This window comes from Martes martes (genome assembly GCF_963455335.1).
Source record: "Martes martes genome assembly, chromosome: 9".
Taxonomy (NCBI): domain Eukaryota; kingdom Metazoa; phylum Chordata; class Mammalia; order Carnivora; family Mustelidae; genus Martes; species Martes martes.
Window position 1 is genome coordinate 87,236,356 of NC_137896.1, and position 11,929 is coordinate 87,248,284.

The 11,929-nt window shown below is 51.8% G+C and overlaps 1 protein-coding gene across 1 annotated transcript; it reads left to right on the top strand.

The window, feature by feature from the left end:
- Positions 1 to 397: 397 nt before the first annotated feature.
- On the top strand, positions 398 to 9,551 carry NAGK (N-acetylglucosamine kinase). The gene is made up of 10 exons (XM_080814570.1): positions 398 to 788; positions 2,544 to 2,628; positions 2,783 to 2,881; positions 3,692 to 3,833; positions 4,622 to 4,732; positions 5,438 to 5,550; positions 6,872 to 6,959; positions 7,911 to 8,008; positions 8,491 to 8,569; positions 9,223 to 9,551. The coding sequence occupies exons 1-10, from the start codon at positions 760 to 762 to the stop codon at positions 9,411 to 9,413; spliced, it is 1,035 nt and encodes a 344-aa protein (XP_080670696.1). The 5' UTR covers positions 398 to 759; the 3' UTR covers positions 9,414 to 9,551.
- Positions 9,552 to 11,929: the final 2,378 nt, after the last annotated feature.

Here is an 11,929-nt window from a genome sequence, read left to right on the forward strand (position 1 = left end):
TCTATCCCAAGACCCCGGGATCATGACCGGAGCGGAAGGCAGAGGCTTTAAGCCACTGAGTCACCCAGGCGCCCGTAGTAGCCTAATTAAAAAAAAAAAAAGATTTTATTTATTTGACAGAGAGACAGCAAGAGAGAGCATAAGCAGGAGGAGCGGGAGGCAGAGGAGAGTGAGAAGCAGGCTCCCCACCCCAAAGGAGCCCTGTGCAGCGCTCTATCCCAAGACATTGGATCATGACCCCAGCCAAAGGCAGAAGGCGGCAGATGTTTAACCGACTGAGCCACCCAGGCGGCCTTCACAGCCGAATTTTTAAGGTAGCTCCTCCCCCATCCCTTACGCAGAGCGCCCACCTGCCAGGGGAGGCGCTGATCACCCCGAGTCCACAGCGCTCTTAAGCATTGCGAACGCAGAAGGCGAAGCTGTCGGCAACTTCCGGGCGCTGGTGGGGCGGGGCGTGGGCAAAGCAGGGACTTGTCCAGTGGGTGGGAGCGGACACCCGCTTCTGGCTCCTGCGCTTGGAATCCCGCATCCATCTCCGGAGGCAGGGTGCCAGAGGTGCGGAGGCGAGGGCCCGGCGTCCAGCGGAGCCGCTGGGGACCGCGCTTGCTCGGCCTGGGAGTGTCGCCCCGCCCCGCGCACACGCTGTACCCAGTCAACAGCACGGCCCGGCCCCGCACGTGACGGGGGGCGGCGCCCAGCGAGCCGGCGGGCAGGAGAGGAGCAAACTGCCGCATCTTGGGCGGCGGCAGCATCTCGGGCATGGCAGCCCTCTACGGCGGCGTGGAGGGGTGAGTGCGGCTCAGCGGAGATAGTCCGGGAGGGGCGGCTGAGAAGCGGCCGGAGGGCGAAAGGCGGGAAGCCCGGGGCCAAGCTGGCATGCTGGTGACCTCCCACCTTAGGGTCCGGCCACTTTGGGCTTCTGAGTTGCGGGGCCTTGCGGTGGAGGGGTGTGTGCACGCGCGGCAGTGCCCGAGGGCTTGAGGGGACTCTGGGAGTGCACGGCCACACCCGAGGCGCGCGCGGGGGGGTCTTTCATGTTTCACGGCGGAACCACACCCCTTTCTCCCACGAACAACCCACTTCACCGCCCCCCACCAGATCTAGAAGCTCCGGATCGCTGAGAGAGTTGAGCTTGAACAGATGTCAGGTGTGAAGTTGCTGGAGTGGGTGGGGAGTGGGAGTGTGGTGGAAGCGGGGGACAAAGACCTTTGCCAGAGGGGATCTGGTAGCTACAACAGCCAGCCGAAGTGCTAGCCTGTCCTGATGCCTGGAACACCCCGTTCTTGTCAGCATTCCAGATGGAACCCTCTGTCATTCTTACATTTTCCCTTCTTAGAAACTTGCTTACTGGACTTTTTGTAATACGGCTTCTTCCTAGGACTATGGGCAAGGCTTTTGCCCAATCTGGGCTTCATTTACCCCATGTGTATAGTGAGAAGAGGGATGAATGACAAGTTCCCTGCCAGCGAAAGCATTCTGTGAATCTGGGTGTGAAATCTGGGCAAATAGAGAGTGGCTCTTGTCACAGTCTGGACACTTACTTTTGAATCCGAGATTAGGATTACTTGTGTGCTGTGCAGACTCACAGACCCCCATGTCTTTTTATTTATTTATTTTTTAATGTAAATTGTTAAGGTTGATCTCCCCCATCCTGCATCTGTTGCACTTTTTAAAAATCAGTACAGGAGCTTGGGCTCATCGCTGTTATATTCATGTGTAAGATATGACCTGTTTCTCTAGATTGTCAAGAGATTCTTTTGGACTTTGAATCTGCAGCCTTGTTCATTAACTACCTCTCGAAACTTCTTGTCACCTTTGAGGTTGATCAGCAGGTCTTTAGTGTCCTTTTCTGATATTCCCAAGAGTTCTGATCAATAAAGAAACATACATCACACCACCACAGACCTCCATCCAAACTACCATTTCCCCCAGTAATAAGCATTTCACCATTTGGTTGCTTAAGTAGGTATAAACTCTCTCTGCCCTCTCGTCAGTGTTTCTCCTGAGGGTGTCTTGAAGAACTTGGCAGCTGTAGCTAGATCCTGAAAGGCGGCCTTTAGCTATTATGAAAGAAGCAGAGACATGCGCTGCTCCCTTTAGTCACATTTCCTGAGTGTTAGCCTGTGCCAAGCAGGAAAATGGATGAAGGATCTGGAGCTTGGCACAGTGGGGTTTGTAGTCTCATGAGAGGCAGACAGAAAAACAACTATAGGCTCTTATCAGAATCTTTACAATTTATGGGGACACTGATGTGGCCCGAAGAATGGAGCTGTGGTGGTAGGCCACACGTCAGAGGTTTCAAGGACTAGGTGATAGAGAAGTAGAGTCTTACAGGATAAGTAGGACATCCCTGAGGGAAGCTGAGCAGAAGCAACATTTCAGTCCAGGAGCACATCAAACCAGACCACAGAAGTGGGCTTGGGAATGGAAATTGGGTTTGGCAAAGCTGTCACCTGGTCTCTACCTGGGACTAGGACCCCTGGAGCTTAGCTATCCCTGCAGGTTTGTCTGAGCAAGACTGAGTGCCCCTTTGTGTTTTCTAGGGGAGGCTCACGGTCCAAGGTCCTTTTACTCTCAGAGGATGGGCAGATTGTGGCAGAAGCAGATGGACTCAGCACAAATCACTGGGTAAAGACCACATTGAGGGACCGGTGGGTTTTGTTGTGGTTTTATTCTCTGCAACTCCCATCAAGATGGTGGCTGGGGCCGCGTATAACAGCCTGTAGGGGCAACATGGGTCATGCAAGACTTTGTAACTCCTCCTTCCCTTGATTGGGGCCAGCTAATCGGGATAGACAAGTGTGTGGAGAGGATCAACGAGATGGTGAACAGGGCCAAACTGGAAGCAGGGCTGGATCCTCTGGTCCCTCTACGAAGCCTGGTGAGTCTGGGGTCGATCCTGGGAATGAAGGCACAGAAACACAGCGATTTTGCCTAGGTGAGTCCGAGGACTGCAGGATGAAAGGCCTTGAGGGCTTAGTCTCTGGTCTAGAAACACATATTCTCACTCATTCTTATGGCTTCAGTTGTCACCTACAAGCCATAAGGATGGGAAGAGCCCAGGGCTTTGGAGAACCACAGAGACCCTGGTTTGAATACCAGTTTTGTCACTCAACATCTGTGAGACTCTTAGCAGGCTACTTACCTCCACCAAGCCTCGGTCTCATTTGGGAAATGCAGGTAACGGTAGCTACCTCAGTGGTCAGGTAAGAATAATGGCATGGTACATCCCAAAGTGCTTACCATAGAGCCTGACCCGTAAGCACTCCTTAAATGTCAGCTGTGAGTCTCAGCTCAGTTTCCTTCCAGTTGCTGGGGCCCCGCCTGCCCCCTGGTGGTAGCCTCAGTGACAGATTCTGCAGGCATCGCTAAAGCCCCTTGTAGTCCACACCAAGCCCACCCCCTCTGCTTGCTCTCCTGCCTGACTTTTCCATTAAGGGCACTGCTGACCCTCTCACCCTCCAAACTTGGCAGTGTTGAGTCCCCTCTCTGGGTTCATTCCCAGACCAGGTTCTTCTTGCCGCCAGCAGCACCTGGTGGGTCATCGTGTGGGGCGGCAGGAGGACTGGAGCTGGCTAAGCAGGGTGTGCCCAGATGTAGAGAGTTGGGGTAGACACCAAGAAGGGAGGGGGTGGAGAAGGGAGCTGGGTCTGCTCACCCTGCTCACTCGCTCCCATCCCACACGGCCTAGGGCTTGTCCCTGAGTGGTGGGGAGCAGGAGGACGCACTGAGGGTCCTGACAGAGGAGCTGAAGAACCGATTTCCCCATCTGAGCGACAGCTACTTAATTACCACAGACGCTGCGGGCTCCATCGCCACGGCGACGGAGGCTGGTGAGGAGGAGGGCGGGGTGAGGTTGAGAACTGGTTTTTTGGGGAAAGCCCCTTAGTTGGAGCTGACAGAACTTGTCCAGCAGTACCCGGAAGCTGGCCTCCAGCACACCCCGCTCTCTTCTCCCTGCTCTTTTTATTGGCTTAAGTCCCTCTGCCAGAGCACCGACTGTTCAGAAGGTGGGGGGGTGCAGAACTGTATCTGTCAGCCCAGAGACTCCACTCCAGAGGAGGGAGCCCCTGGGGTGGTGCGGGGGTGAGGTGGCTGGGAGAGCAGTTAAGGGCCAAGAAGAAAACTGGGCGGAGCTCTGTGCTAGTGTAAAAGGCCTGGTATCCTGAGCTCAGCATTTGAAGCTCTGCTCCTGTTTTACGAGCAGTACCATCTTAGAGAAGTTATGGAACTCTTGGGTTTCAACGCCCTCCCCTTTGAAATGGAAGCAACTGTATTCACAAATGAGATTTAGGATGTTGAATGAGTATCACTGTGTGAACAGGGTCTAGCATGATTGCTGGCTCTTAATAGATAATGTGGTAAGGCAGGTAGTCACTTAGCTTGGCAAGGAGGCTGACTTATGTTCCTCTTCGTCTCTCAGAGAAGGGCTCTGTATAGATTGGAGCTTCTTTGAGACTCAGGCCATCCACTTTCAGGTGGGAAACTAGCTGGGCTCACTTTTCTGTACAAGACTGGGTGGTGATCCTGGGGCTGGTTTCTGCCCTCTTTCCTCAGTCAGAAGCTATGTGCTCCATGCAGGGCCTTGGCCACACTGAACCTCCCGGTGTCCTTTCCCCAGGTGGGATCGTGCTCATCTCTGGGACAGGTTCCAACTGCAGGCTCATCAACCCCGATGGCTCTGAGAGTGGCTGTGGTGGCTGGGGCCACATGATGGGGGACGAGGGCTCAGGTGAGTCCATGCCAGCCGGGCCTGGCTCTGAGGCCCTGGACCCTTCCGTTCCTGCAGCTGTCTGTCTTCCTCTCCCCTGCCCTTGGCCACCAACCCCTTGTGGCTCTCCGGGGATAGCTCCTGAAAAGATCCTCTGAGTCCAAGGTAATGACTGAGAGAACATAGAGATGCAGATGGCAGACGAGTGGCTGACCTTGGACGAGTGGCTGACCTTAGTCTGCAGCAGTGATCTGTATCCAGATTCAGACTCAGGCCTCGTAATAATAGTTGTTGCCCACCTTTGTTGACTTTTGGAATTCTTAGGGAGGAACTGACACTATGAAGGTTAAGGCCATAGATGCTAGGACATGCTGGACCAGTCTGCTAATAGGAAAGGGCTATAGAAACTCTTCCTGCATGATCTCTTCATAGGTAGTAGATATACCTTTTTGTAGGGGCCTCTGGGGCCAGCTCATGGCAGTGACTGCAGTGGTCTTTGTGACAGCGGACTCTCCTTGTCTTTGTTTTTGGGTAGGAGCTGGTGTGACTTGGCCTTACCTGTTGTTTTCCCCCTTGCTTCCCTTTTGTGGGTTGGTCATACATTTGAAATCGGGGCACCTAATTTGCTGTAATACCCAAGCTGGTCACTAACCTATCTAGGTCTGAGTTTCCTGATGTGTGGACTCAGGGAGATCGCCCCATCTTAGCCCTCTCTGCCCTCCACAGCCTACTGGATTGCACACCAAGCAGTGAAAATAGTGTTTGACTCTATCGACAACCTGGAGGCGGCTCCTCATGACATTGGCTACGTGAAATACATCATGTTCGACTATTTCCAGGTACCTCCCCCTGCCTCTGGTGAACATGCGCCCCTGGGATGGGGCAGTGGGATACTGAGCAGGAGTGAATGTAGGAGAGGAACTGGGTGAGCTGAAGGGAAGTTGGGGTGAATTGTGGGTCAGAGCTGGAGGATGGAGAAGTTCTAGGTGAGGACAGGATTCATGATGACGTGGGTGGTGTGTACCAAGAGGAGGATGTCAGGCATGCGGGATGGGCAGGCTGGGGGCAAGTGGTTAGCTAGAATTCGTGCTTGGGCAGCTAGGCCCTGCTGGGAGGTGAAGGTAGATGCCGTTTCAGGCTGGAGTGAGAAGTGCTGGGTGAGATCAGGAGGCAGGGTACTCAGACTGAGCTGCTTTAAAGAGGGAGAGTTCTTGAGGGAGGTGTAGCCTCCTACCCAGGGCTTTCCTGTCTGGGCCATGCTTATTTGTAGTGGAGTAGGAAACAGCTATTTTTAGCTGAACCCAAAGTAAAAGGGAAGAGGAGAAGGAAGGTAAGTCTACCCGATAGACCTCTGTGCGTGGCAGCTGCTTACGTGTGCTGGGGACGGGCTCAAGGAAGGAGATTAAAGATGCTGGAAGGTGGACCTGTATAGGGAGGGAGGAGGAAGACAAATCCCTTTCGATAGTAGCTGCTGTGGGAGGTGCAGTTAAGCTACCCCAACCCAACAGATTGGTTCTAAACCCAGTTGGTTGGTCTGGCACGCCATCTATTACCCTTAGGCATTCTCACAAAGTCATTACAAAGATTAAATGATATTGTGTGCAGAATATGCTTACTGTATTGCTGTAAGTGCTCACATTGAGAGCCCCCCTTCTTCATTTTAGTGTGTGCTCTGGGGAAGTGCCCGTCCTTTAGGACCTGCAGAGGCCATTTGTTAGAGTGAGAGAAGGACTTTCTGCACGGTCAGAGAAGTTTGGGAGAAATGAGCAGATTTCTTGGTGCAGGACTTCACAGGGCCTTTAATTTGCAAATGCACCCTGTGACTTGGAGAGTAGTGACATGCAGTAGTCCTTAGATTCCTCTCGCCAAAGAAATCTTTTCAGGAGCACCTCTAAGAACTACAGAACACACTTTGGTGCTCACAGATCTGTGCCCTGTGCTGTATGTATCCAGGCTCAGCTGTAAGGAGCGATGGAATCCATGTGGGGAAAACAAAGAACCTCCCTCAAATGAGAAGTCTCAAATCCTTGTACTCTAGAGCTTAAAAAACAAACATTATTCCAGCTTCTCAGAGACATCAGGAAGATCAACTTGGGTGGGCAGACTGCACATTTTCCTTTGCTTCTGATGACTCGCTGTGCCCCTTTCTCTGTCTCTCAGGTGTCAGACCGGCTAGGAATCCTCACCCACCTGTATAGGGACTTTGATAAATGCCGATTTGCTGGGTTTTGCCAGAAAATTGCAGAAGGTACTGGAGAGGGGGGTACAGGGTTTTATTTGGTTTTGTTCCCCAAAGGCTTTCCTCATTATGGGATGGAATGGGGTTCATATGAGAACTGGAAGCTAATTTCCCTTTGACCAAGTGACTTCAGTTCTCTGCCCCCATGCAGCTTGGTACTAGGAGGCCTTGGGCTGGAGCCAGAAGGACATGTGTGGTGTACTGACAATTGTTTTATATTATCTCTGTTTTTCTTGACGGCTGTCATGGCTTGGGGAGGCTGTGTCTGTTTCCCAGAAATGTATGAAGCAGTTGTCCTTTTGGCAAATCTGTAATTAAAACAAACAAACAAAAACTAATGATATCTGAAGAGCTAGGAGATCATAGAGCGGTTCAGCATGGTGGGCTGGGCGGGGGGCTCATGCTCAGGAAAAGCTAAACTGCAGGGCTTGCTTGTCTCCACAGTGCTGTTTCTCCACTATAAGGTTCATACTCTCCTCACTTGGATTCCTGCAGCCTCACGGCATTGTAGGCCTCTCTTAGATCTTGCTGTACTGAGACCCTTTCAGAGCAGAGCTGGGCAGGGGGCAGACGGACAGCAGACTGTCGGATGGTGGGTGGGGCAGGAGCACGCCAGCCTGCTGCTCAAGTAGGGTCCCCAGAGGTGAGAGACCTTCGGGGACAGACTCCGTAAGCTGGAGTACAGACCAGATGCTACTGTGCTTCTCTAGTGGAGGCTGCCCTTCTTCTGGGCCTGGAGTGAGCCACCTCAGGGCAGGACACCCCTGCTCGGGTGGAAGTACCTGGTGGGGGCAGGGCAGTAAGGATGGAGGACCGCTTTTGGAGGCTTGTGTCCCTACAAGCCATGAGGTGGGCATCCATTCCTAATTTAGAGCTTTGCTAGCTCTAGGTGCTCCTCCTGTTTCTCCCCTGCAACAGGTACTCACCGCTCCCTTCCCCCCTCCCCCCATCCTGCCCCAGGTGCCCAGGAGGGGGACGCCCTCTGCCGGTTTATCTTCAAGAAGGCTGGGGAGATGCTGGGCAGACACGTGGTGGCAGTGTTGCCTGAGATCGACCCGGTAAGTCAATGGGAAACGAAATCTGGATGCTGCTGGGCTATATCTGGCTCTTTCCCATTAGGGATGAGACTGTCCCATCTAACTCTGTAAAGAGGGGCATGATTTTAAATGAACTTAGGGTGTGAGAAGAACTCTGTATAGTCTCTAACACGTGAGAGCTCTCCGGTCTGGTGCCTCCCCTCTGTGGCTGGCCCGAAGCCTGTGTTTATATATAGGCCATTGCTTTAACATGGTGCATGTTTCCATCCATTTCCCTCCCTTCTCTTTCCTGCCTCTGTATTGTTGCTTCACCCTTTTTCCTTTCCATTCTCTCTCTCGGCTTTTTGAGTCTCCCTGTTTTCCTCCCTTTTCAACCCTTTTCTTTAATCCACCTTGGCTAGAGGGAGAGTATCCAGGAGCGGGTGGGCTGGTCTTAAGAGACTATCCGCTTCAGCACTGGAGAGGTGTGGTCGCCCCCAGTGTCCATTTCTGCTCTTTGCCAGGTCTTGTTCCAGGGGGAGATGGGCCTCCCCATCCTGTGTGTGGGCTCTGTGTGGAAGAGCTGGGAGCTGCTGAAGAAAGGTGAGCCTGGGGTGGGTGATAGACGGGGTCGAGGGTGGGGGTTACTCGGGAAAGCTGCCTGTCCCAGGGGGAAGACTTGAGACCTGGCTCCTGAGGCCTGCACAGGCCACAGCCCTCCGCCCACAGTCTGCCAGGGAGCCCTTTTATGGTGTCTCACGCAGCTTCCTTGAACTCTTAAAAGATGTTCTTTTTAAAGGATTTATTAAATACACACCACTTCTTAAAAATTAAACAGACCTCCCTTGAGATCAGAGCTTCTGGCCAGCATGTGGTGACCTCTGTAGTCAACACAGTTGCAGTCAGAAGGGAGAAGAGGGGCCTTCTTCACCCTTGCAGCGTTGGTTCACGTAGCTGTGTGGTTTCCACTAGACATTCTGAAGCAGTTGGGAGGACCCCCTTGCTTCCTTGGAGTTCCCAGCACTGGGTACCTGCTGGCTGCAGGCTCTAGTATCCCAGGGCCGTTACCGGGTTCCTGTCCCCTGGTGCCCTGCCTGTTAGGGACTTGGTGTGTGGGCCTCTTGGGGACCTGCACAGGAATTCCTCAGGGCCTGGGCTTCTCCCTTCCCTCTGTGTCATTGTCCCACCTTCTCCTGGTCTCGACCACAGAGAGCTGGTCTACTCTCACCTCCACCCTCTGCCCTCTCTCCCTTCAGGTTTCCTTCTGGCGCTGACCCAGGGCCGAGAGACCCAGGCCCAGAACTCCTTCTCAGGTTTCACCCTGCTGAAGCTGCGACATTCCTCTGCCCTGGGTGGGGCCAGCCTCGGGGCCAGGCACATCGGGCACCGCCTCCCCATGGACTATGCTACCAACGCTGTTGCCTTCTACTTCCACACCTTCTCCTAGGGGGCTGGCCCTGGCTCCACCCTGCCGAGCCCTGTAGACACTGGGTGCTGGAAAGGAGGCTTTTTTTTTTCTTTTTTTAAAAAAACAAACAAACACATATAAAAGAAAATAAATGCACTTTATCCACTCCCCAGTTAGATTGTGTTGTCAAGCACACTTGCTGTGTACATCCTGAGTGCATCTGCCAGTGGCTATCCTAGAGAGCTCAGGAACGGTTCTAGGTCAGAACTTGTAGCCCTGTGCCCTGCTGCTTGGCGCTTGGTTTGCAATCTGCTCACCATACAGTTGGGCAGAGAATTCATGTGTGCCATCCCTCCCCACTGCCCCCAACCTTAGCATACCTCTACGCCGCACTGCTGCTAGTTAACTGTGACCTCAGTTTCTCCTGTCCAGGTGAGTAATGATTCCTGCCCAGCCGTTTTTCCTGGAACTGAGTGTTCTCTGTGGAGAGCATCACTGGGAGTAACTTTAGACACTTCATACCCTCTCCTGATGGTCCCAGTAGGATTTAGGAGAGGGGACCATTCTGGTCTGGGAGAATTCCCTCGCTGGATTTGGTGCTCATAGGTAAGTGGTACATGTTGCAGTTTTTCCCCTATGAAAGCATTCTTGAGAGGTTGGGAAGATGGCTGAGATCTAAGAAGGCCAATTAGACCCAACTAGGTGGCCTGTTTATTCCTTGTGACTTCCAGCCTGGCTCTGGTTATAATACGACACCCTGCATTTGTTGTGTGACACGAATGATGAATATTGGTGAAGAGCAAACATGACTCCTGTCCTCTGGATACTGTTACTGGTTTAATGAGTCAAGACAAGCCCAAAGCTTCCTCTTGTGCGGTACATGGTGCTTGGTGAACTGAAGACAGAATCTTGACCCACAACAGCTGCCTCTGCCTCTCTGGGTGTTCAGAGTGTAAGGTATTTGAAGGCATGGAACATGTGCACCAGTTAGTCTAGATCTTGTTTTCAACTAAGATCGTTGTCTTCCTCCTCCATCAGGTGTCTGATTCAGTAGGTCAAGAAGAGGTGGAAATGTTCATTTCTACCAAATACCTTGGGTGAGTTGGGCTGCAGAAGTCCAGGAACTGCACTGGGGGGAGCTCTACGCTGGAGCTTTTGGGTGCTGATTAAGCCCTTGAAGAGGTCTTGGATGCTTGTTTCTCAAGTCAAGTGACACTTCTTTCAAAGTGTAGAACAGAGCGGCAGTGGCTCTCCTCCTGTTGGCCCTAGCCCAACCCAACAAGCCAGGATTTTGAGTAATAAGAACTCAAGCCAAGTCCCTTCTGAGGAAACAGCCAGCCATCTTCACATCTCCTGTGGTCCAAACTACTAGGGGCCAACTCTCAGCAAGTCCCATACATCTTCTGGTAAAAAGCTTGCAGTGAGGAGAAAGACACAGAGGAGGGGTCTTTGCTATATCTCACAGTCCTAAGAACACTTAATTAATGTGCAGGGAACTTTGAAGGTGTTTTGTTTTGTTTTAAGATTTATTTATTTATTTTAGAGAATGCTTGAGCAGGAGGGGTGGGGGTCGGGGGAGAGAAAATCTCAGACTTCATTCTTAGTGCAGAGCCCGATGTGGGGCTTGATCTCATGACCCTGAGATCACAACCTGAGCCACAAAAGGAGTTGGGCACCTAACCAACTGCACCACCAGGCACCCCTGGAGAAGTTTTTTTACATGATCCTGGGACCAGGAACAAGCCATATTTTGGATTTAGAATCTAAAATCTCATTGGTGGAGAGTTTATACATAGAATATAAACAAAGAGTTAATATTCTTCAAGAATATGGCTATCTCTCTTCCTTACCATTGCCGAGGCTCTACTATCCCAGTGGGAGAGCTGAGCAAGGAGCATATTTTGATTTTTTTAGTCCTGGTATGTAAGTATTAAATACATAATGAGTTGAAAAAAAAAAGTGGGGTGCCAGTGTGGCTCAGTTGGTGAGATCCCAACTTGTGATTTCTGTTTGGGTCATGATCTCAGGATTATGGGATTGAGTCCAGCATCCGGGCTCTGTGCTCAGTAGGGGTCTGCTTGGGATTCTCTCTCTCCCTTTTCCTCTGCCCCTCCCCCAACTTGAGCATGCACTCTCTTTCATAAATAAATCATTTAAAAAAATAATATAAAGTGTACAAGATCCAATGTGTTCCTAGTTCCTTTAGCCAGAGATGTGATGAAATGGCTTACTTTCCAGTTAGTAAGGCTCTGTTACCAGAGGTTGTGGTGCAGAAAGTCCCAGGTCATTTTTGATGAGCTTCTCCCCTTTCACTTAAACTTTCTGGATAAAAGGAGCAATTAATGGGATTCCATCCTTGTATCAAGGCATCAGAGATGAGCCTGTTAACAGCCTTGTGACAGAGGCAAGAGCTTAGAACAAGAACTGGACTCAAATGAAGCTAGTGCTGCTTTAATAATCCACCTGGTGATTTCATGACCAGCACAGCCTCCTCATCTGTCACATCCATTCAGCAAACACAGAATGTCATACGGCTGTGAAGGGTGCTCTGAGGA